Source organism: Phacochoerus africanus, chromosome 13, assembly GCF_016906955.1.
Source record: "Phacochoerus africanus isolate WHEZ1 chromosome 13, ROS_Pafr_v1, whole genome shotgun sequence".
NCBI lineage: Eukaryota > Metazoa > Chordata > Mammalia > Artiodactyla > Suidae > Phacochoerus > Phacochoerus africanus.
This window is the reverse complement of record NC_062556.1, coordinates 20,581,608-20,607,740: the sequence shown is the minus strand read 5'-3', so window position 1 is coordinate 20,607,740 and position 26,133 is coordinate 20,581,608. Positions and strand designations below refer to the sequence as shown.

Below are 26,133 nucleotides of genomic sequence, written 5' to 3'. Positions count from 1 at the left end.
ATTATCATTAGGCAGTGTCATTGGTAATAACCGTGTTTGTGTATTGCTTTATAGTTGCATTTTACGTTTTCCCCTTTAGCCCACTGCTGACCCATCTGGCAGTTCCCTGGAGCCAGCCCAGTAATAATTGGCTACATTTTCTTTCTCCCAAGCTAAGCCCCAGCCTTCGCCTCAGGCAGATAGTTGATTTGGGGCTTTAAAAAACCTTAAGATTAGTAAATAAAATGATTTCATAGGGAAATAAAAGCCAGTCCACTCAGAATTTGGGGGTACGTTGGCAGGCTTCTCACCATTGTGATGAACAGAAATGGACAGAAATTACATTTCTTAAAAATGTCTTGCCTTTTCTAATGTTCCAGGAATAAAGTAGCTGTAAATTCTATGATGAGATACTGTTTTTGAGTATGTGAAGGAATTACATTTTCATCTACTTCTACTCAGTGATAGGAGTTATTGGAATTGAGAAAGGCTTTTTCTCCCTCCCTGCCTCCCTCTCTCCCTTCCTTCCTTCTCACTTTTTAGCTTGGTGAAATTTGAAGGTAAGGGTTAGTGGTGGGCTTCTAATTTTATTTGAAGAAAAGGAGAGAATTATTAAAGTGTCTCCAGTCAAACCTGTATCATTTACAAGAAGCTTAACAAATGTATTTTTTAAAAGAATGCCGTCTTTATACAGTGTACTGTATTATGGTCACTCCACATGTCTTTCAACAGTGTAAATGTGTGTGTCTATACTGTATGTATATTGTATTATTGCATGTACATCTTGGCTTCAGATGTTTGTGAAATTCTCGTATGTATACCTTTTTTTAAATGATTAGATTCCATCATGGGTTAATCAGATTTCCCATGTGTGAATCAAAATTACCATACTAAGTTTCAGATGGTAAATTATTCGTGTCCGTACTCAAAAGCTCTGATGAGTTATGACCTAATCCCTCGTGGTATTTTATAACTCATCAGGATTTTTTTGGCTTAGGATGATACAAAATGAAATGCAAATGCCCTTAACCATTTATTGTGAGTAAAGATTGGTAATTATGATTTCCTTTTAAAGTGAGGAAAAGGAAATTAAATTACTATCAAAATGCAGAGAAAAATTTATCCTAATTTCTGAATTATGCCCCTGGCACTTACAAGCAACGGATGATTTCAAACAGATGAATAGCAAGAAGCAAACCATCTTTTTGCCAGTGTCCTGCCTAACTATGCTTCGTAAGAAATATATCACTTAGGCTATTTTTGAAATTTTTTTAAGATTTGAGGTGACTTTCAAGTTTGCATTGTGTATATATGCGTGCGGGCATGTGTGAACATCTGTATCCATTCTGATGGGTGATGCAGTAACATTTTGCTAGTGACTAAAGTACGTCAAGTTTATTGCTACTAGAAAAAGTCTACTGGCTGGTTAGCCGTGGCACTTCTTTAAGGAGGTATGTTGAAGGAAGGGAGGAATATTCTAGTGGAAAACCAGGAATTGCCGATTGGAAGGCAACTGGCACATCTTTCTGTATACTCAAAAGGAGTGTGCTTTCATCTCTTGGAATGAATGAGGGATAAAGTAGTGGAAATGAGGAAATGTTTTCATCTAGGAATATGACACTACGTTGGGCAAGGGGTGGAATGACTTCTTCCCACTCAGTTACCCTGCTTTCACTACTTAAGAAGGTTGATGAGTTGAATGTGTATGTGGCACACTGTCATTCATGACTTATACGGAAAAGGTAGTTGTATCCCAAATCTAGTTGCAGAAATTCTCCCCTTGCAGTCAGACATTTTAAAAGACTGGTACTTAGAAGCAGACTACTTTTAACATACATTCTTTTTTGCATTAAACTTAATACTTGGGTGACAAAGTAGTCATTGATTTCCCCGTAGCGTAGTTTAACGCCTTCCTAATCTGCAAGTTTGTCTTGTTTTCTCCTCCATCCGTAACTTGTCTAGTCTACATACGCATGCCCATGAGCCACAGAGATCTGGAACTCTGTATTTTTTTAAGCTAAATATCTCAATGACAGTGATAAATCATCCCGTAAAGACTGAAAATTCACAGCTGTGCTCTCAGCCCATTAGTCTCCCTTCGTGATAGAATCACAATTTGAAGCTATAATCCAAAGTCAGGGTCGTCAGTTTATTCACTTTTATCGGTTCATCTAGAAGGTGGCTGCTGAGTAGATTTAGTTAAATTATCATGTATAAAGTAATACAGTAGGAAGGAAGTCATTGTAAAATCGTTCCAAGTGTTACAGTTCATTATATGATCTTTAGAAGTCTCCGTGGAGACAAGCCTAGCTGTCTGCCTTGGGCTCGATCAGGGTGCACGAAAGCTTTTATTGTGGCGCTTTAGTGGAGCGGTCCTGGTGTGGGCGTACCTATAAACGTGGCTTCTTCCAATTGGCTGCCCTCAGAACTGCAGCCTAGTTGATCTGCAGGAAGCTTCGGGTATGTCATAAATGGGCATGTGGTGCCTGTAGAGTCGACACCACTGATGGACAGGAGTTGACATCGCAGGAAGAAGTCGGTGATGGGGTTCTGGGGAAATTCCGTTGGGGCAACAGCAGGCATATTTGCTGTCAACGGCGGGGGATCCTGGGATGACACAGAGGTTCGCTAATGAGAATGCCAAGGAAAGAGGCTTTAACAGACACACGCAGAAATGCCACTCCCTGACAGGTTCCTTTTGTGGCGTCAATGCTAATAGTCCTTCCGGGAATTATTTTAGTCTGGGTCACTTCTCTTCCTGCTGCCCATTTGGAGCGGGTTTGGTTTTGGTTTTCTGTTTGGGACCAGTTCCCCAACTAAAGGGACACAGACGTGGGTGGCCATCACCCGGGAGAAGTGCGCGGGCGAGCACAGGGGATCCCTGAGCAGAATGAGGGACACGCGAGGTTGGAGGTGGATTAGCCACGCCTGGGCCCGTAACTGGTACTGTGACCCGAAGGTACGCGCCTCAACACCTGGGGCAGTTAGCTTGTTACACCTGCATCCTCTTCTCAGCTGCTCCCGGTGGAGGACTGGAAGGAAATAGTTTATTACCATGCTCTGAGGAAAATGAGGTCCAGAGAGGTTAAACAATTTCCCGAGCTTACACTTGCAGCAGGGAGGCAGCAGAGCTGGCGTTTGTTTTTTGTTTTTGTTTTGTTTTTTTGTCTTTTTGTCTTTTTAGGGCCACACCCGAGGCATATGGAGGTTCCCAGGCTAGGGGTCGAATCGGAGCTGTAGCCGCCGACCTACACCACAGCTCACGGCAACGCCGGATCCTTAACCCACTGAGCAAGGCCAGGGATCAAACCTGCAACCTCATGGTTCCTAGTAGGATTCGTTTCCGCTGCGCCACGATGGGAATTGCAGAGCTGGCTTGTGAACCCAGTTCTGTCCACACCAAGAGCCTGCCTTTTTCCCAGCACACACACAGGCTCTCTGTGGCAGAGTTCCCTGCTCTGCAGACTGCAGGTGTTGGACTTAAGCAGTGGGTTGAAGCCACATTCTCCAGAGCCCTTGATTTTTTTCAGAGGCTCCGCACAGGAGGTGAGGGAAAGCCAAGCTCCAGCCATAGCTCTTTCTCCTTTGCCTCTGGCATGTATTGGATTTCCAGTTAAGAGTTCCTTTGGGGGGAGAGTGTTCTCTTGCTAAATACTGTTTGAAAATCACGGGACCCTTAAGCTTTCTTTGAGCGCAAGTGCTCCGTGAACGCTCAGCTCCTTCCCGCAGCCCCGTAATTGCCTTCCCCCGTCGGCTGCTCAGCTGCTGGAAAATTACCCCGCATGCATCCAGGACCCCGGAACATCTGGGCATTGGGTGACATTGCTGGCACCATCCTGTGGCCCCTTGTCGTGTTGATGCCAGTGGTTACACTCCGCAGCCGTCTCTGACCTCTGGCGCAGGTGTCCACTTGATCTTGAACACAGGCTTACCCCTGGTGGGCTTCTAGATTCTTCACACTGTAGTCCTTGTATCACTCAAGAATTTGACTCCAGTTGAGCCTTGAGGTCATGAGGCATTTGTGGGCCTAGGGAGGCTTCCTGCTCCTTTTCTGAGTCAGCTTGGTCATTCCTAGCCTCTGACCTTGATAGAGAGTTTTCACAGTTACCTCCTGAGGGTTTTCAAACGGATCCAAATTTAGGGCTGTTTCAAAGCTTTTATTATCATCATCTCAGGTCAAAAGAAATCTAGGAAGCATCAAAAGTATTAGATGTTTTTTTCACTCACTAGGGAACTATTTGAGACAGATGGTCCTAGGGCCAGTTCAGAGGGGAGTCTCCCAGTCGCTGTTCCAGGAGAGAGCCTTCGATCCCTGGCCTCGCTCAGTGGGTTGAGGATCCGGCATTGCCGTGAGCTGTGGTGTAGGTCACAGACATGGCTTGGATCCCACGTTGCTGTGGCTGTGGTGTAGGCCAGTGGCTACAGCTCCGATTCGACCCCTAGCCTGGGAGCCTCCATGTGCCTCGGGAGCGGCCCAAGAAATGGCAAAAAAAAAAGGAGAGAGCTTTAGTCTTTTTCTGATAGAAGTTGCCCAGGTCTCTGTCTGCGGGGAGACGCTTGGTCCTTTTCTGATAGAAATCACCCACGTCTCCCTTACAGACCCTGATCTCTGTCTGTCTACTGGATTTTAAATAAGCAGCCTTGGCCTCCAGCTTCTGTTAGGAGCAAGGTCTTTAATTTAACAGGCTTTCCCTGTTTATAGGAGGAAGGAACTTGGACTGGACACGCACTTTGTTTTCTAGCTGCCTGGCCCTTCGTATTCGGCAGTGTCTGGAGAGAGGAAATAAGGAAGAGAATGAGAACACAACTCCACTAGCACAGCACAGAGGCCAAGGGTCCTTGCCAGATGGTGGGAGGTGGAAGGATTTTCTCCATGTCCACAAGGATAGATCCCTTGATGTCCCGCCTCCGCATCAGCCAAACGGAGTTAAAAATAAAATCCTAAAGTATATCGAGAGTCTAATGATGATTGTGTTGATACAAATGAAATTATGGCTGAATCTTCCTTTCAGTACCTTTCATGTTTGTATTTTTTTTTTTTGATTTTTATCCTGAGACATTATATTTGAAAGTAATTGCAAAATCTTTCCTACTTTACATCCATTGGGTGGTTTAGGACACTGTACATATGTAACTAATCTCAATTTTTTTTTTTTTATGGAAGCACATTCTGTAAATTGAAGCTACCTTTTTTGTTTTAATCTTGAGGAGATAAGAGTTCCTTCTCCTCTTTGAGCCTTATGCCTCTTTTTCATCCCCAAGTCGATGACTTTAGTAGCAATTAAAGTCATAACTAATAAACACTTTGGGGGGGGGTGAGATTCTTCTTAGAAGATTTACGTTTCTGTTCACATTGGTTACTTTTGAAGTTGGATAACCAGAGACGTAGATTGACACCAAGTTAGTATTTTATTAATATCAATTCTTAAATTCATAATTGATTAAGAAGAGCCAGTCTCTAAAAACCAGTCATCTCTAGCAGAACCACGTCTGGTCAGTGATCTCTCAACCTTTCAAATGTACGTGGTAGAGAATAAATAGTTTCTCCCAGCAGCTTCTTGAGAAAACTTTCTATTTCTAGATAAAGCAGCTTATCAATATTAGAGTTTCTAAGTGCATAAAATTGGTGATGAGTTCTCATATATCCAGAGAAAACTCTGGAAGCCTTTTTCTACCTCGCCCCCCTCTGCCAGATTACACCTTGTCTGTTAGGGCTTTAAATTTTCAGAGTGACAGTTAACATTCCTGTGCTGTGACATTTTAGATGAAAAATACTTGGTAAGGCTACTGCCTTTCGAAATTAAATTTAACTAGACATTATATTCTGTCTTAGCAGTTCGTCTCTATTACACTCAGAGTGTCTGTAAGTTAGACCTGTTGCCAGCTCTGTCTACATTTTTCTTTGTATCTGTAGTACTTGGGGAACTTGAGTTAATCTTTAATAGTAATCTTTGTCACACACTCTTGTGTTGACATGTGTGGGAATCAGTTCCCCTCTGGTGATTGTGATTTCTGTTCACAGTAATGGAATTAGCATCTGCACTTGCCTCTGGGGACTCTGAGTGTATTAACTATGGGTTTTTTTTAATGATTTTTATTTTTTCCATTATAGTTGGTCGACAGTGTTCTGTCAATTTACTGCTGTACAGCAAAGTGACCCAGTCGCACACACATACATACATACATTCTTTTTCTCGCATTATCCTCCATCATGCTCCATCACAAGGGACCAGAAATGATTCCCAGTGCTATACAGCAGGGTCTCAGTGCTTATCCATTCCAAATGCAGTAGTTTGCATCTATGAATCCCAGATTCCTAGTTCATCCCAATCCCTTAACCATGTTTTAACGTGGCTTTAATGCTCTGGAAATATGTGGTGAAATTTGGCCTCTTTAAATTTACTTCCTTTTTGTGTTTTCCTTTTTTTTTTTTTTTTTTTGTCTTTTTAGGGCTGCACCATGGCACATGGGAGTTCCCAGACTAGGGGTCCAGTCGGAGCTGCAGCTTACAGTAACGTCGGATCCTTAACTCACTGAGCGAGGCTAGGGATCAAACCTGAGTCCTCATGGATACTAGTTGGGTTTGTTACTGCTGAGCCACAAAGGGAACTCCTCCTATTTTAATTATAAGAAAAAAATAAAGCATAATCTCCAAGTCCCTCTTATTAATAGATTGATATTTGGGAAGCACCAGGGTCGTAAAGCCTCCAGCTTTCCCGGCATTTCAGCCCCGGTTCCCATCGTAGCATCCTCGAGGGACTGATCGAAGGCCCACGGGCTGTGTGACGTGGGATAGGACCCGAGAGTAGCCCACCCTCCACATTATGGTGCTTCAGATTTTTGCCTGCCAGCCAATCTTTCTTAGACCCATGCTTTTCTCTTCAGAGATGGCACTTTAATTTAAACCACCCACCATGACTGTGAGTCTAGGCTACACCCACTTTAATTGAATAAAGCTGAGATTCTGTGGCATCATGAGATTATTTCCAGAGTGAGAAGAATGGTCTGCAGTTGCCTGCCCATATGAGAAGCGAACTAAATAAACATTGCAAACCGCAGACGATCTGATTCTGAGTGCTTTGATGGAGTTGCTGGGGAGCAGACTAGACATTTTTCCATAGGGTTCCAGGAAATGTACTGAAATATGTACTGGCGATAGAGTAATTTGGTTTTCACATAGAAATACTATGTTTGTGACAGTCACATTTCAAGTTTGCATCTGCCGTCTGTCTTATGTCCGTTTTGCTCCGAGTTCACCATTGCAATAGAAAATTCTTATTGCAAGAGAAAACTACGACTCTTAGATGTTCCCCGTCCTTTAATTCCTGCCCAGCATCTCTGTCCCAGTGAAATCCATTCTATGTGTAGCTGTTTTAATTCTTGAGAAAATAACAGTGGTAGTTGGATTCCTCCAAATCCACTGAGAAGAGATGCATGATCTGAATAGATATAACAGGATTTATTAACATCCTTATTTTTTTTTTTTTTGCTAAGAGTATCTCTACCTTCATAGGTTAAAATAAGAGGAGGTTTATAATCTTATCGATACACTTGACATTGTAGTTTCCCACCTTACCAGAGGGCATCAAGCTACCTTCAGAAGATAGGAGCAAAACACGATCTTAGAATCATCTTTCACTTGCTCTGTGATCTGCATCTCCTTAGCAGTGAGGCTCAAACAAAGGGCAATATTGCTGCAAAGGATATTATAAAATATATATTATATATATATATATTTTAAATGCTTTGCCTAATTTGGACCTAAAGCTGCATTTGTGAAATGTATCACAAGTATTTCCAATTGTTAACTTAGAAACAAATCCAGAACTTTTGTTTCATACTGACATGGCAATTTTAATCACTCTTAATTTGGAGCTGTGTGCATTTCTGGTTCAGGAATTCAGGGTGTCAGAAAACCCTTTCCTTCCTGAGAGCAGTAGGCATCCAGGGGTCACCTCCTAAGACCCAGCCTCGTATTTTTGCATTCGGTTGATAAAGTGACTGTCAAGTAGACAAAACATGGAGGCCGGTGTCCCCCACACCTTTTTAGTGGTGACGAAATGTACATACTATCTCTGTGGGGGAATAGACTTCTACTCTAACAGCAGATCTAAGAAACTGCTTCTAGACTTTTGGTTTGTGCCTAGTTGCAAAGAAGTGAAATGTAATGTACTCTTTTATTTAGCACATGTAAGGACATCTTAGAACTAGCCCTCCCCGGAGTTAATCAGTGAATCTAAAGGAAAACAAGTCAGGCCTATGAGAGAGAAATATTTCATATTCAGTCTTCATAGACCAGGATAAAAATGCATTAAGAGAAAGGTGAGGACTGAACTCTAAAAATGCCGTGTTTCCCTTTAGCAGGGTAAAGATTTAAATGTCCCTGGTTTGAAAAGCTCTTCATTTTATGTTGTTGATGGTAACATGACACCACTTGAATATTAAAATTGTTTCTTAAGAGTTATTTCCCCAACGAAATGGTCAAATTGCTTGAATGCTGGAATGACAAATAAATTACAGAACATACAGTCCCCAGCGAGATGGTGGGTGAAGGATTTCTCTGCCTCCTCTTTGCTTAGACCCCGTTGGTTCTGCTGCTTTTCTTTTGTAACGAACGGAAAAAAAATCTTCGGTTGCACCGGTTTTACCTGTTTGAAATGAAGGTTGCTCTTGCCGTTTGCTAGTACCTAGGAATGTGTGCTTCTCTCCAGCCGTTGTTCTGTGTATTTTTAATCGTATGCACTGTCTCTTTCTGTTCTGACGGCTGCCCTCGGAATAGGCTGACCTCTGCTCTCCGTATGACATCCTGCAGCTGGATTTTCGTCACATTCGAAAGACTGTTGACACTCTGCTGGCACTCGGGGAGAAAGCCCCACCACCAACCTCTGCCCTCCGCTCCAGGGACCTTATAAGCTTCTGTCTTGTCCACATTCTCTTTATGGTGCTGATCTATATCACTTACCGCTGGAATGCTCTGTCTGCGTGATGCCTGCATGTCCATCCCAACGCTCTGCTCTGTCACCCTGCTCCGGGACAGGGTCCTTCCCCATCTTGGGCCTTTGCCTTGCCAGCTTCTGTCCCTGTCATCTCTTCAGTAATCCCTCCGCTTCTGAAGGCGACCATTTATAAGTCCAGTTTTTCAGAAGCACAAGCATTACAGCACGCCGTTCCCATGAAATAATTTCTCTCCCTTGCTGAGACTCAGTGGGGACAAAGAGTAGCCACAGCTCGTGCTTCCTCATCCACATTGTGCCGGCAGCAGTGCCATGGGTTCCTCTTCTCTCTCCCAGTGAGCTTTGCTAACGTGGGTGGAGCAGAAGAAGGTTCCAGAATAGGAGCAGAGGGGATTTAGCATATGAAGATCTTCCCATTGGGTCAGTATTAAAGTCACATCCTAATTCAGGATTGGACAGGTGAGGGGCTGCCTTGCAGGGGAGACAGAAAACCAGCATTGGGGGCCCAATTGGGTCTATAAAAATCTGTAATGATATTGCTATTGACCAAGTTGCAAAATACCATGTGGAGAAGCACTGCTTTGCTAGCCATCCGATCGCATCCCTCCCTGCCTCCTGCAGCGGAAGCTGTGAGGGGCATTAGGGAAGGTTAGCCCCCGCCCCCAGCTTCCACCCTGAGCGAGCCCCTCTGCCCTGCTACTTGATAGGGGGCTGTGCAGAAGGGGCGCAGGGGAGGGCCCCCGTTAGCCCGCCCCCCCCCGCCCCGGAGCATCCACTGCACACCACTCTTTCTGTATATTTTTACTTCTTATTCCTTGTTTGGTCTACTCTGAAGCTCTTAGACAAGCATTTTCCAGAAGGAATTTCTATTTTTAAATGATATAATGGGTCATTGCGCTTTTTTTGCTACATCACATCATAACTTCGAGTCTAGAATGTGAAGGATTTGACAGTATTTGTTTTCAAATAAAGCCATGAGTCATGGAACATTCTTTGTCCTGGGACTTGGGTTACTGTGGCAGGAGCCAATGAGATTTGCTCTTATTTTGGAAGAATGTGCTTCTCCAGGGACTCGAAGTTTCCGTTTACCCTTTGATTTCCATTGGCCGTAGCGGGCTGCATTTGTATCTAAGTAAGCTTAAAGGAGCATGTGTTAAGAACTATGTCTGATTTAGGAGCATTGTGATCTGTTTGTAATTAAAAGAAGACACCCTGAGACTCTTACCTAGGCCAGGATGTTCCTGGGTCTGGGATGTCATTTTCTAACCCGAGAAAGCCCTGTCCAAGGTAAAGACAGACTCCTCTTTGCTTCAATTTTCAACCGGTGGCCAAATATTGCTTCTTAAACTGGAGGGAATGACGGAGATCACGTCCTCAAGATAAATTTCTAGTGTACGCAGATGGAAACTGTCTTTAGAGATGACTGCTAAGAAGATCATTTTATTTTTTTCTGAACATTTCCATGAATCCAGGGGACTTGAGAAAGTGTAAAACCCAAAGCGTTTAAGAGAGTATATTTCTAAAGATCCTTTGCTGGATCAGATTTTCTAACAGGAGACATTCTTTATCTGATACTACCTTGAGGTAACGGAGCTTTCCCCTCCTGACTTTGTGTTGATTGCTGACTTACCGGGATGTGGCTATCATCTAATTTCCCTCGGCTGTGTATGAAGTAACCCGCAGATGTACTGAATTGCTGTTGGTGCGATCTTGTACCTTTCCATCTGTTGCACAATAAAATCCCGTTGCACAGTGTCCGCGAGCACCCTGAGCCATACGTTTGTTTAATAAACGCATTTTGGGTGTTAATTCAAAGTTTTTATTGGCCCTTCGGTACATTAATTTCTGCACTTCCCCAGTCGTGCTTAGCACTTCCATCCAGTTCTGCGGTGCATTGAGGCTTCCCGCCAGTGGTCACCCCATCTGGATGTTTCTTCTTTGGCGGGCGGTGCAGGGGGGGAGCAGAGGGGAAGGAGAGAGATGTCTTACTGGGTGGTCACCTGAAAGAAAATTCTGTCAGGGATTCCCGTCATGGCACAGAGGAAGTGAATCTGACCAGCATCCATGAGGACGCAGGTTCCATCCCTGACCTCGCTCAGGGGTTGAAGGATCCGGCTTGCTGTGAGCTGTGGTGTAGGTCACAGACGCGGCTCGGATCCGATGTTGCTCCGGCTGTGGCTTAGGCTGGCAGCTGCAGCTCCGATTCGACCCCTAGCCTGGGAACTTCGATATGCAGCCCTAAAAAGACCAAAAAAAAAAAAAATCTGTCCTTAAAGACTGAGGAGCACAATCCTGTGAAATCAGATTTCATTTTCAGTGTTGACCTGACATCATTCTTCATAATTCGATTCTGGCAGCCAGAGTATTTTTTGAATGCACTTTGATTTCTCATGTCATTAGTGTGTCTGTACCCTAATGTGCTGCTCCTCTGGGGATCCGTTGGATAGTATTTTTTTCATCAAGTAGTCTGGTCACCAGCAGAATGCAATTAAATTTGCCCTTGAGGCAATGCTTTGAATGAACTGTCTTGCCTGTTACCAAGCTGTTAATTTCACTTCAGAATATTGTTAAGCCTCCCCATGGTTCTTCCCCAAGGTACCAACACACCGACTCATATGCTAGTGTGATGCCTGCCGTTGCCAGGTGCCTGGGGATACCTGGCCGACCCACTTGTCATCTGAGAGGTGGTTGGGGATTTAGTTGTGTAATTTATGCATGCATACTAAATTTCCATCCTCTCACAAAAAAACACTATTTTTTCAGGACGTCTAATACTTGATAAAAAAATTACCAAGCATTTATTTACATATTTTTATTGAAAAAAACTTGAGGATAATTTTAGATATGTAGAAAATTGTGGAAAAAGTACAGAAAATTCCCATATACCCTTCATCCAGTTTCCCCTAGTATTAACATTTTATATTAGTTATTTACATACTCTTTTTTGAAATAGATCTGTTTGAAATAGGAAGTTCTCTTTCTCCAGTTCTTGCAGTTGGTGGCGACTTGTCACTCGTGTGCAGATTTCCAGGGAGTCCCCATCGTGTCTCAGCAGTAATGAACCCGATTAGTATCCATGGGGATGCAGGTTCGATTCCTGGCCTCGCTCATGGGTTAAGGATCCAGTGTTACCGTGAGCTGTGGTGTAGGTCACAGACACAGCTCCGATCCCGCGTTGCTGTGGCTGTGACATAGGCTAGTAGCCGCAGCTGTGATTGGACCTCTAGCCTGGAAACCTCCATTTGCTGTGGGTGCAGCTCCTAAAAAAAAAACAAAACAAAACAAAAAAATAATTAAAAAAACAAAAAAGTTTTCCAAAATATGTGACAACTCAGTAAGTTCTATTAGTTCCATCTGGTTATGATTTGTGGATCGTATGCAGCTGACTATCCTTCGAGAGAGACATTTATAAAATGTGCTGGTGGAAAGGCCCCCATAGAACTCAAAATCAAGACAAGGAGTAGGGAGCCCATCAGTGAGTAGACAAATAAAGGGACTTGATATCCTGATGCCATCGATTTGTGAATAAGAAATGAAATTTAGTGAATGGTAGCTCGGGTCTTCTCTCTCAAATCCGTGCTGCTCTCTGTCATAAGGACAAAGGATGCTTCCTCTACAGGGTAAAAATAATGGGCAGTAGATTGAAATTTCAGGAGCTTGAAAATGGTTTTGGATTAGGTGAAAAATATTTGAATATGATTTTATTTCAGGAGATTTGGTTTTCAAAATTAGGTTTCTCAATAAACAGGTATATTGAATGTGAGCTTTTTTTCTTAAGATTATCAGGGTTCAGGAGTTCCTGTCTGTGGCTCAGTGGAAATCAATCTGACTAGCATCCATGAGGACACAGGTTTGATCCCTGGCCTCGCTCAGTAGGTTAAGTATCTGGCGTTGCTGTGAGCTGTGGTGTAGGTGGAAGGCTCGGCTGGGATCTGGTGTTGCTGTGGCTGTGGCATGGGCCAGCAGCTACAGCTCCGATTCAACCCCCAGCCTGACAAGTTCCATATGCCATGGATGCGGCCCTACAAAGACCAACACACACACACACACACACAATCAGGGTTCAGTTCCTTGGCTTTCCGTTGGATTCGGTTTATGATTTTGTTCATTCATTCATTCCTCGAACACTGCATGAGAACTCTTTGTATAAGACCCAGCCTTGGGAATAAAAAGGTGACCATGACACATGACCCTGTCTTCAGAAAACTTAGATTCCAGACCGGGAGTTGGCAAATTTTTTCTGTAAAATGCCAGTAAATATTTTAGGTTTCGTGAGCCATCCCATCTCTGTTAGGACCACCAGCTCAGCTGCTGTAGGGAGAAGGCAGCCACAGACACGGGTCAGTGTGTCTCAATAAAACTTTATTTCCAAAAGCAGGCCATGGGCTGGATTGGCCTGCAGGTTTTTGGCCCCTGTGCAGTGGACCTAGCGGACAAATAAAGAGGAATTCAGTGTGATGAGACCTGCGCTAGCTTGGGTACAAGGTTCTGTATGTGAAACTCTGGACAGGGGGCTGATCCTGATGGGACTGATTGATTGGTCTTTGAAGCTTTCCTGGAACCGTGATGTTTACACTGAGCCCTCAAAGGTGTGTAGGGATAGCCAGGTGAGCGGGGTATGGGTTAGGGAGGTGAGGGGAGGGGCAGAGGTGTGTTGAGAAGAAACGTTCGAGAAAGTAGCACGGCTGGGAAGCAGAGAATCCAACGAAGAGTGACGGGGATCCATTGGGTCTGTGAGAGGTTGACGTGGTCTGCGTGTCACATCGGAAGAAGCTGCTGCTGAGAGTCCTCGTGTGACTGGCAGGAAGCCAGGTTCTCTTACACTGAAGTGACGCAGACGGTTTTATTTAAAGGGTCAGTCCGTGTGGTGCCAGCAAGCCGACTGCACAAAATGAAAGGTGCCACGTGGATGCCTTCACTCTTTTTGTCCAACAGGTGGCCTGGGAGCAGGCGTGCAGCGATTGGGAGGTGTTAGGAACGGCAGAGGCAGGAGAGCCAAGGTGGGGATGGTGTTTTCTGCCAGAACAAATGCCTGTCCCTCCCTGGCAGGAGTAACTAATCAATGTGATGAGGCTTCATACTTTCCATTCTAACTTCTGAAAATTAATGAGCATTCTATAGCTGTCCTGGACTGCCAGAGTAGTTTTGCTTAGTCTAGGTCATGAACACTTGAGATATAGAATTTATTTGATTTACCTATGTTTTGGCCACATCTGTGTCCTCTGCAAGTTCTCAGGCCAGGGATTGATCCAAGCCACAGCTGTGATCTACGCCATAGCTGTGGCAGCGCCAGATCCTCAACCCACTGTGCTGGGCCGGAGACGGAATCCACTTTGCTGCAGAGAAAACACTGGATCCTTAAACCCTCCCTGTACCACAGTGGGAACTCGGAGATAGTTTAAACTTTTTAATTTTTTTAAATAAGAAGCCAGATGAGCCAACTGGCAAAGCCAATGCCTTTTCCCAAGTTGAGGGTTCCCTCATAGCCACCTGACCTTGAATTTGGTGGGATTTGCCTGGAGAGGATGCTGACGGGGACAGGGGCCTCTTCCTGTCTCCTGGGCACAGACAGAACCGACTTGCTTGTCGGTGAAGGACGTCATGGGAAACAGCATGGTGTCCTGGAAGAGGCCGTGTTTCTAAGATGACACACACGTTCAGAAGTCTAGTATTGCTGCTGTGTGACTTCAGCAAAGTTAGACTCTCTCCATCTCCATTTTCTTGTCTGTGAAATAGAGGTAGTGTATCTACCTTGCAGAGTTGTCATAAAGAAAGAACCTACGAAAATCTGATAGATTGCTGCCAGGTCTGTAGCAAGCACCCCAGGAGTCTTGCAACGTTTGAATTTCGTCTTTATGGCTTGCCCGCCTTTTCCAGCCTTGCCTGTTGTGACTCAGAAGCGGAGTGAGTGAGTGGGTCGGGGTGAATAATTGTTTCCACACTGGAGAGACAATACACAGGACAGGAGGAGGTCGGCAGAGGGGGGTTGGGATATTTTGGTACAGGATACGGCTTAAGGATTCTGCTCCGTGCTTTAAAAAGAAACACAACAAAAAGAGCTCGTGCTGTACCAGAAGAGTCTGCTGGTACGTTCTCAATGAAAGCCACCAACATCCTCTAACAGTAAAATCTGAGTGCATTTAAACTCACTGGCAATGTTCACCTCTTGCGCCTTAAAATCCACGGTAGACGGGGTGAGGTGATCCCTCGCTGTTTATTTCGCCTCCACCTGTCAATCCACAGCGGCAGCTTCCCCATCCCAATGTCCAGCTCCCTTCAAGGATTCCCTCCCCCACGGGCTAGGCAGTGACAGGACCACGGGGAGGGAAATGGCCTTCTGGTCATCCTTGCAGCCCCTCCCTATTGCAGGCTTCCCTTGTGCATCTTGGTAACCAGCGCCTCAAGTCGTAATTCCCATCCGGGTCTTCCTCGCAGTCCTGGGATAGAATAACCGCAGCTGCCATGGGTTCTATGATCTGATGCGAGTCTTCTTAGGTACCTCCGACCCCATGATGTAATCCGAAGGCACCTCAGGGCTTCTTAGGAAGTTGGAATGAAAAGAGAAAGCCAGGAAGGATGCAAGGGGTACCTTTTTTTTTTTGGTGTCTTCTAGGGCCACACTTGTGGCACGTGGAGGTTCCCAGGCTAGGGGTCGAATCAGAGCTGCAGCCACCGGCCTACAGCCACAGCAATGCGGGATCCGAGCCGCATCTGCAACCTACACCACAGCTCACGGCAGTGCCGGATTCCTAACCCACTGAGCGAGGTCAGAGATCAAACCTGCAACCTCATGGTTCCTAGTCAGATTCGTTAACCACTGAGCCACGATGGGAACTCCAAGGGGTACCTTTTTATGTCTTCTCTTTACTCATCGCCAGCTGTAAGGGTGGGAGGGAGAATCTTGAACTCTGCACCTGGTTTAGAAGCGAGGAGACCAGGAAGCCGAGAAAGTGCCTGGGAGTGAGGATGTCCTTTAGCTAACATGCTGTGTGACCTCTCCAGGGTCCTGTTAGCAGGAGACTGAGGTCTCCGTGTCTTCCCATCCTTGTTTCTCTGGAGCCTCCAGACCTTCCCAACCATGAACCCTGGCCTGGAAACGCACCACTGCTAACCAGTGGAGCCACCACTCAGTGGGACTGGAGCAGTTGTTGTAGAGACAGGTCACAGCTCAAGCTGGGCCCTGGAGAGCCCTCTCAAAGGCACGTGGCACACAGAGATTTAGGCTCTGCACATATTCTAGAATTCAGGAACACTTGGGACTAAACACAGGTGAACACTGAGGTCAAGAAGCAGAAGATCTTGTTCCAAATGCCCTGGGCAAATCCGCTGTTTTTATTTTGTAGCCTATTTATTTATTTATTTTTTAGGGCCGCACCTGAAGCATATGGAGGTTCCCAGGCTAAGGGTCGCATCGGAGCTGTAGCTGCCAGCCTACACCACAGCCACGGCAATGCCGGATCCTTAATCCATCAAGCGAGGCCTGGGCTCGAACCTGAATCCTCATAGATACTAGTTGGGTTCTTAACCTGCAGAGCCACGATGGGAACTCCCAAATCCCTTGTTTTTAAATTTCCGTTTATATTCCTTGCCTGGTGCTCTCTTGATCTCTTTTTCTCACCGATTTGTTGAGCTTATGTGTCAACATAAAACCCTTTGTAATTTGACGCAAAGAATTGTTTACAGTGTGATATTTATCTTTTAATTAATTTGGGTTTTTTTGGACACACAGAAGCTTTATGTTTTCAGGTGATCATCTTTTTTTTTTTAATTTTTTCCTCTGTGGTTTTTTATATCCCTCTTCTAGCTTAGAAAATCCCTCCCTATCCATTTATCAGAGAGAATATTAAATATCTATATTTTATTGAGAAGAGTATTTGGGGTTTTTAACATTGAATTCTTCAACTCATCTTAAATTGATTTTAGCATATGGTATAAAATGAAGATTTGTGGGGTTTTTTTCCCCCAAGTAATCCTTGCACCAGGAGCTTAACCATAATCACTAGCCATTTATAATTCCCTGCTTGGGTGCTCTGGGAGCAGGGGAGCCATAAGAATGAGGAAACCTGCTCTGCCCCCGTGGGACCCGCCTTAGCAGTGAAAGGAGATTCAGTGATCCCACAAACCCGTGGTACACAGAAGGTGTCAGGAAAGGGTACAGCAGCATAAACTTGCATCCCCGTCTCATATACCGTTTATGACGAGAGAATCCTATTTGATACCCAGCAGCCACTTGAAATAATGGTTACAATTGCGTTTTAAAGAATCAACTGGCGTTCCCGTCATGGCTCAGTGGTTAACGAATCCGACTAGGACCCATGAAGTTGTGGGTTCGATCTTTGGCCTTGCTCTGTGGATTAAGGATCCGGCGTTGCCGTGAGCTGTGGTGTAGGTCACAGATGTGGCCCAGATCTGGCATTGCTATGGCTGTGGTGTAGGCCGGCAGCTACAGCTCTGATTCGACCCCTAGCCTGGGAACCTCCATATGCCGCAGGTGCAGCCCTAAAAAGCAAAACAAAAAGAATCAAGTGTTTTATGTTGACAAGTGGCCATTTCTTAAGGCCCGGTGTCAGAGTGGGAAATACTTTGATTTTTGCCACTGGTTAGGGAAGTGGGAGGGATGGGGGCTGGGAAGACGGTGAGCGTGTGGGACCCACGGGCCTTTCCGAGGTTGTGGAACAGATTCTTGGAGATGCCATCATGTGTCCTTTGAAGATCTTTTAAAGAGCAGAATGCCCATCTCGGTGGCAGTTTATGGAGAGTCCTGCATGGAGGCAGCAGAAAGATCTGGTTCCTCAAGCAAGAGTCACATGAAAGGAAACGGTTCTGTCCAGAGACTGATTGGCTTCATGGCAAACACTGTGTCCACCGCCTGGAGCTTGAGGCAGAGTCCACTTCCAAACTCCTTAAAAACAGCCATCAGAGTTCCTGCTGTGGCTCAGCAGGAACGAACCTAACTAGTATTCATGAGGATGTGCATTCAATCCCTGGCCGGCTCAGTGAGTAAGGACCTGGGTTGCCATGAGCTGTGGGGTAGGTCACAGATGTGGCTCAAATCCCGTGTAGCTGTGGCTGTGGTGTAGGCCGGCAGCTACAGCTCCGATTGGACCCCTAGCCTGGGAACCGCCATATGCTGTGGGTGCGGCCCCAAAAAACAAAAAACAAACCAAAAAACCCCCCAAACCTACCCAAACAAACAAACAAAACAGCGATCACTGAACTGTGGAGAACATACCATCTTGGGGTAGATGGGAGTGAGAGTTTGCTGTGGAGTCGTTTGCCAGCCAAGGAGACACGCTCTGCAAAGAGATTTCCTTGTACGGTATCAGGCCAGGGTCAAATGACAGAAGTGTGAAGTTATTTTGTCTCTGCTCTTTTGTAAACTGTTTGGTTGAATATGCAGGGTGCCACACAGAGGGAGTGATTCGACTTGATTACCTCCTTTGAGTAGTATGGCTGGACATCTTCCAAAAGCAAAAATACAACATAAGAAAGTAGCAGGACATTTGTGTCTTTGACAGTTTTATAAAAGCATCTTAAAAGAGAGGCTCTTAAAAGTTGTGGCTAAAATGACTTATTTACAAGGCTGTTCCTGAACTGTGAAGAAAGCATGCCTCCATTCCAGAGATCACGAGAAATCAAATGAACTAAACCAAGATTTACGGTCAGTAGGATGCTGTGTGGTCTGTCTAAACGAGCATTCAAACTCCTTTAAAATGGGTGAGGAGTTCCCCTCGTGGAGCAGTGGTTAACGAATCTGACTAGGAACCATGAGGTTGCAGGTTCGATCCGTGGCCTTGCTCAGTGGCTTAAAGATCCGGCGTTGCCATGAGCTGTGTTGTAGGTCGCAGACGCGGCTCAGATCCCGGGTTGCTGTGGCTCTGGCACAGGCCGGTGGCTACAGCTCTGATTCAACCCCTAGCCTGGGAACCTCCATGTGCCTCGGGAGCGGCCCTAGAAAAGGCAAAAAGACAGATAAATAAATAAATGGGTGAGAGACTGTGTACAATCTTGCTTTATAAGAATATAAGCTAATGTGTTCTTGATGTGTGGTTTCCAACTGACTGTATGGAGCTCAGCTGTCTAGTGTCATGTTTTCTGAAGTGTCTAGATCTTTGTAGATTTCAGGATGATTAGAAGCCTTCCTAGAACAACCCTCCCTTGTGGAACAGTCCTTGTTTTCTCGGTGAACCCAGAAAAGGTCATTGCAGTGGGTTGAAAGCAGGAGAGGGAGCACAGACGGAGGGGATCAGACAGGCCTGCCACAGAGCTCCGCTGAGCTCCCGTCAGTGTGTCTCAAGGTTTTGTGATTAGATTCCAGTCATCTGAAAACCAATGCCAATGTACAGTAGCGAACTGGCAGAACACCATAAACCAACAATGATGGCAAAAGTAAAAATCACAAAAAATAAATAAATGGACAGAACACTGTAAACCTGCGATAATGGAAAAAATAAAAATCATTCATCATAAATACATAATAAAATAAAAGCCAATGCTTTCTTCTTCTTTTTAGGAAAAACTGTGTCTGCCCCATCACATCCTTGAAGAGAAAGGCCTGGTCAAAGTGGGCATTACGGTTCAAGCATTGCTAGACGTAGCTGTCACCAAGGCTCTTTTCACATGAGACTAGCGGCTGTCCTTTGCGTCAGCTCAGATGCTTCTCGGATCAGGGACCCTGGACTCCACTCTTGGCACCCGTCCCCACCGCCCTCCCACGTCCTGCTTGTCGGTTCCCTGACTCGAGCTGAACTGAAGGGAGGGCTTAAGAGGAGACCCCGGCCCCCTTTCCTCCCCGACCTCCGAGGTCCAGACGTGGACAGGTATTTACCTAAAACCTGGGAGGGGGCTGGTTGCGAAGACGCGCTCAGCACGCCGATGCCTCTGCAGCCTCCTTCCTCTTCCGCGCTCACCCACTGCCATCACCAAAACACCAAGCACAACCGTCCCGCCGCAAGGTGCATTTGTTTTCTTGAAACCAAACGCGTTGCGTGGTTCGTGGGGTGGGGGGAGGGGCGGGGGGACTCCATCAGGTTTGTTGCCACCAAATTTTTCAAGAAGTTTCTTGAGACCATTGCCTTTAAAAAACAACAACAAAAAACACACAACTATTTTCGACATAAAAAATATTTATATAAATATTATTTATTAGTGAGTTGTTATTCATCCTTTGGATGCAAATTGTAAATTAGGAAACTATTTTATTACTGCTTTTTTGTGGTTAAACACTTTATTTTAATATTATAAATATTGAGTTATTTTCTATCCTCTTTGGTGTGCACATAGACCTAGGTTTCCACTGTCATGTTCTTTGCTGTCTATGACTCAAAAAAAAAAAAAAAAAAAAGAAGCAAAAAAAAGGCACTTCTGTGACGAGAACTGTTTTCTGGGGAGGCATTATTTACACTTTGGTTTATGCAACATTGGTCTTATTTATATTTCTGCATTCCATCCAGCTTCCTACATTCCAGCAGCCCTTTTGTCCCCCTGATATAATGAACTGACTGAAATCAAGAGAGCACCCCAAAGTTATGTGTCAATAGCTGTGATGGGAAAAAAAAAGACATATTAAACTTGAAGATCAAATGTGAACAATCACCTTTTGGGGTTCATCCTTATTTTGCTATGCACAGAACCTTCACATTTTAACACACAGACGTAGCAAGTATCGGCAGCATGTGTCTTGTATCATTTTGCACTGTGACTTGGGTAATGAAAAGTCTAGCACCAAAGGTAGATACTAAGGAAGAGGCAGGGAAAGTGGAGATGAGAAAAAGATCACCGTTTAACCAAAAAGGTTTCTCGAGGACAGTTTTGGCTGAGTGTGATCAGGAATTATCTTGGCACACAGGACCTGGGTCAGGAAACCAGTACTTCTCCCATTGCCTATTTCAAAAGAGGAAATGAGGCATTCCTGTTGCCCAGCAGGTTAAGAACCTGACCTAGTGTCCGTGAGGATGCGGGTTTGATCCCTGGCCTTGCTCAGTGGATTAAGGATCTTGCCACGTAGAACGCAGATGGAGCTCAGATCCAGCGTTGCTGTGGTGTAGACGGGGGGCTGCAGCTCTGATTCCACCACTAGCCTGGAAACATCCATATGCCTTGAGTGTGGCCATAAAAAGAAAAAAGAGTTTGGCACACTCACCGTGTGATATAAGCACATTTTCTTTTTTAAAAAAAGAAAAAAAATTCTGAGATGTAGACATGCTTATTTGATTGCAGCTTAGTTGATGGCTTTCAAAGAAGTCTGTAAAAAACACTGTAAGATTTGCAGTGTCTGGTATGAAAGCACAGAAGTGAGTCAGAAAATTGGTGGTGCAGATGCATGCGACCCCAAGGTGGGCTCAGGAGAGGGTTAAGTAAGTAGCATTCCTGAGGCTGAGTGGCCAGGAGGGAGCAAGAGCAAATGAAATAAGGACTGGAGAGGGAGTTCCCCTCATGGCTCAGCGGTTAACGAACCCGACTAGGATCCATGAGGATGCAGGTTCATTTCCTGACCTTGCTTAGTGGGTTAAGGATCCAGCGTTGCTGTGAGCTGTGGTGTAGGTCGCAGATGCAGCTGGGATCCTGCATTGCTGTGGCTGTGGTGTAGGCTGAAAGCTGCGGCTCCCGTTCAACCCCTAGCCTGGAAACTTCCATATGCTGTAGGCATAGCCCTGGGGGAAAAAAAAAAAAAAAAAAGACTAGAGAAAACCTAGCAGAGGAAAGGGATCCGTGTTGGTCTGAGAGAGTTACACACACAACCTATTTTAGGCAGTTCCGTGAGCCTTCGGCCACCCTGCAGTTAGATTTCCCAGTAACTGCTCTTTCAAAGTCTAGTGATTGCTGATTGCATCTTCGCCTTTGTGAAAAGCCATTGTAAGTTTTAAGACAGGTCGTAAGACAGCTATCCAAGTGAACACAGAAAAAAAGACAGGAGGACAGGATGGATTGAACACAGGCTTAGGGCAGCCAACGCCAAGGCTGCCCTCCGGCTGCCAGAGGGAGGGGTTCCTGAAAACAGTGGTTTGGGCTGGCAGCTAGCAAGTTACTCCTATCAAATGTACTGTGCACTTTAACCTAACTTAAACTATATTTTAAGATTTTCCTGTACTGCACAAATACCTGTTTTCTCAAATAGCAGAATGATGTAAAGAAGAAAAACGTGTGAACAAGGAGCGTCTTGGATGTAAGCCACAAAGGTGATGACAGCAGTAGGAGTTTAGATGACTGCACCTTGATGGGCATGGAGAATGCAGGGTCCTGAAAGATTTTTTTTTTTAAACCTGTGTATATAGCAACATGAAGCTCTGTAATCCTTGTTTTCAGAGATTTTTTTTCAAAATTAAAGTATTTCTTTTGATATGAATTTTCAGTATTTTCTTGCGGTTGACTATATCATACAAATGGCTTCAATATTTCATAAAATGGCTTTTTTTTTTCCCTTCAAAATGCAGTTCTCGTATGGTTAAGACGTCTTCAAGATCCTCGTATATTGTTTCTCTGTGCAGTAAGATGTGCGTGGCCGGCTGTCTGCATCCTCGGTGGACAGAATGTGCCCAGTGCGAATAGCCTTCCTTTTATGATATACCAGCCACTAAAACTTCGAATTTGTACAAACCATCTTCCAGTTGACCTACCCATGAGACCCCAAGGTTGATTATGGTCACAGAAGAAATTATGCATAGAGTTTCATTGACAAAACAGATGGTGGCAATCATATATATAGATGTATATGTGTATCATATGTAGATGTGTATATGTGTGAATATACATATATTTTATATTATATAGAAATAGGAAAATTTTTTTTTTCAAACTAAAATTTTTCTTGGACCCCCAGGACATACAGCAGTTAAAAGCAGAGTTGTGGGAGTTCCCGTCATGGTGCAGCAGAAACGAATCCAACTAGGAACTATGAGGTTGTGGGTTCGATCCTTGGCTTTGCTCAGTGGGTTAAGAATCCAGCATTGCCGTGAGCTGTGGTGTAGATTGCAGATGCGGCTTGGATCCCATGTTGGCTGTGGCTGTGGTGTGGGCCGGCAGCTATAACGCGGATTCAACCCCTAGCCTGGGGACCTCCATATGTCGCAGGTGCAGCCCTAAAAAGCCAAAAAGAAATTAAAAAAAAAAAAAAGCAGAGTTGCTATGTTGGCCGGGGAGGGGGGGGAATGGGCTAGAGTCAAGGTGGGCATCAGGTCCCTCCCCCTGCCCCTTGGGTGGTAGCTCCCGAAGCATCTTCAAGGAAGCCTGAAGGTTCTCCAATGGCTGTGGTGAAACCACGTGGTCTGGTCCTCTCTCTGAGGAATCTGAGCCTCAGAGAGTGAAGTGGCGGGCGGCCCTGATTTCCCCGCGCATGAATCCGGGCCGGTGTTCTCATTTCCCCCACACATCCAGCCCACCTCTGGGAGAAGAGCAGCTGCCTTGAGGAATTCAAGGGAAAATTTTGACGGACGATTTCTGTCTTCTCATCCCAACCAACACACAACACACACGACCCGAAACCCACAGCCTGGGCAGGAACGGCAGGGACCAGTGTCAGAGCCTCCACGGTGAAGGTCCAGGGCTGCCAAGTCAGAAGGAGCTTCGCTGGCCCGTGATGTTCTGACTGGAGGTGCTGCTCCTGTGCCCACTCCCACAGCTTAGCCGTCTTGCTCTCCTTCTCCTTATGAAGAAGACACTTGGCATCGTAAGTTGGCTGATCCACTGGAATGTGTGAAGGACAAGGGGAGGGATGGCAGCAGGGGTCTGGGGGAGGTGTGTGTGTGGGAGCCTGGCAGGGGCATGTTTGAGTTGGGGTCACCCAAGCAGCTCGGCCACACAGCATCGGCCACAGTGGGGATTGTCTCAGAGCCTGGATTCTAGCCAATAGCTGCATCTGGGGGTCTTCCTAGTTCTTCCTGGGGGAGCCTGAGAGATTGGGGTAGTAACGACTCCAGTGGGACTGGTTAGCTAATCTTCCCTCTTTCACCGGAGGTCAGCCAGCACAGATCAGGTCCAGCCCCATGGGTTAAAGGATCCAGCATTGGCACAGCTATGGCTTAGATTCAGTCCCTGGCCTGGAAACGCCCACATGCCTCGGAGGTGGCCTTTAAAAAAAAGAAAGCCAACAAAGCCATGTTAATGTCATACAAAAAAATGACCAGTGAGATAGGATAAAGTTTGGCTGCAAACAACAGAAAACTCCAATAACAGTGACCAAAATAGAAATTTACCTTTCTTTTTTTTTTGTTTGTTTGTTGTTGTTGTTGTTGTTGTTACTGTTGTTGTTGTTGCTATTTCTTGGGCCACTCCCGAGGCATATGGAGGTTCCCAGGCTAGGGGTCCAATCGGAGCTGTAGCCACCGGCCTACACCACAGCCACAGCAACGCGGGATCCGACCCGCGTCTGCCTACACCACAGCTCACGGCAACGCCGGATCCTTAACCCACTGAGCAAGGCCAGGGACCGAACCCGCAACCTCATGGTTCCTAGTCGGATTCGTTAACCACTGCGCCACGACAGGAACTCCAAAATTTATCTTTCTTAACATGTGAAAGAAAAAGTCCCAGACCAGGGGTGAGCTGCCAGGGCTGAGATGCTCCCCTGGTCAGCAGGTATCCCCTAGTCAGCAGGTGTCCTGGCTTCTCAATTCTGCCCTTTTTTTGGGGGGGGTCTTTTTAGGGCCGCACCCGCAGCGTGGTCCCAGGCTAGGGGTCTCATCGGAATTATAGCCACCAGCCTACACCACAACCACAGCAACGCCTGACCCGAGCCACGTCTGCAACCCACACCACAGCTCACGGCAATGCCAGATCCTCAACCCACTGAGCAAGGCCAGGGATCGAACCCACAACCTCATGGTTCCTAGTCGGGTTTGTTTCCACTGGGCCACGATGGAAACGCCTTAGTTCTGCCTTTTAATGGATGATCGATCCACTTGGGAAAGGCACTTGAGACTCATCTAAATAGATAAGCAGAACCTTCCAGCAGCGGCACGGGACATCTGTATCTATACACACCCAGGGCTAAGACAGCCGTATCCAATCTAAAGATCTTTGAAGAACTACACGTGTTAATGGGCAGAGGACAGTACCCTGCCCGGCAGGTCTGGAGCTGAGGATCCTTGCGCTGAGCATGGTGTCACTGAGAAGGTAGGGCAAACGTCCCCAAGAAGAGGGCAGGGAGGGATTCTCTGACTCAGAGAAGTGTTGAGACCAAGGGAATGGGAGATAGTTACCTGTATGAAATCCGTCTTAGTACTAGTCCCTGTGCTTTTCAAATGCTGGACTTGAAGGTCAGTGGGTACAGAAATACAAGAAAAATCTCCGAGGATTTAGAGAGGATGGCAGGGAAGACTTGGCATTTCTGCAGGATCAGGTGGGGTTGGTGGGGATGAGGCAGGGAGGAGAAGCAAGTGGGAGTAGGCTGCCTCTTTTCCTCTATGCTTAGACCTGCCAAAGCAAATAAAATTTGGTACTTGACCAATAAATACTCCCTAACAATGATTACTTTTCTGTGAGTCAGAAAGAGAAAGACAAATACCTTATGATATCACTTCTATCTGGAATCTAATATGTGGCACAAATGAACCTTTCCACAGAAAAGAAACTCATGGGCTTGGAGAACCCACTTGTGGTTGCCAAGTGGGGAGGAGGAGGAGGGAGTGGGATGGCCTGGGGATTGGGGGTTAATAGATGCAAACGATTGCCTTTGGAATGGATAAGCAATGAGATCCTGCTGCATAGCACAGAGAACTATATCTAGTCACTTATGATGGAACGTGAGGGAGGATAAGGTGAGAAAAAGAATGTATATATGCGTGTGACTGGGTCATCTTGCTCTACAGTAGAAATTGACAGAACACTGTGAATCAACTACAATGGGAAAAAATAAAAATCATCAAAAGTCAACAGCTGTACTTCTCCCACCTTAAAAAACACATTACTTTTCTTTGAGAAGTAGAAGAAAGTATCTGATCTCTTGGAATTCGATCCCCACATAAATAACGTACTCTTGTCACAAAAGCTGGGGACTGGTGATGGGGAAGACGACGCATCTGTGTTTGAGGACGACTCCACACGAGACGTGCCGGCGAGTTAAGTGGACACCTCGTCCCACACCCACATTTTTATTGTTTCCCTTGGTACCGCGCTGCTTGGAAATGAGGGCTGACTCTGCACCCTTTGGCTCTTTTCCTGCTTCCCGCTTCGGTTCTTCACATCGTTCCCTCAAATCTCCTTC

The 26,133-nt window shown here is 45.6% G+C and overlaps 1 protein-coding gene across 4 annotated transcripts in view; it reads left to right on the top strand.

The window, feature by feature from the left end:
* LRCH1 (leucine rich repeats and calponin homology domain containing 1) overlaps nt 1-22,278 on the top strand; it is a 217,135-nt gene extending 194,857 nt beyond the window's left edge. Inside the window, exon 19 of one of the 4 annotated variants that reach the window (XM_047756122.1) lies at nt 19,447-22,278. In XM_047756122.1, the coding sequence (XP_047612078.1) occupies nt 19,447-19,557 (111 nt within the window). In that variant the 3' untranslated portion in view covers nt 19,558-22,278. Of the gene's footprint in view, nt 1-4,681; nt 4,948-8,758; nt 9,699-19,446 lie in introns of those variants that run through there. The other 3 variants (XM_047756124.1, XM_047756121.1, XM_047756123.1) reach the window with 3 other exon arrangements.
* Nucleotides 22,279-26,133: the final 3,855 nt, after the last annotated feature.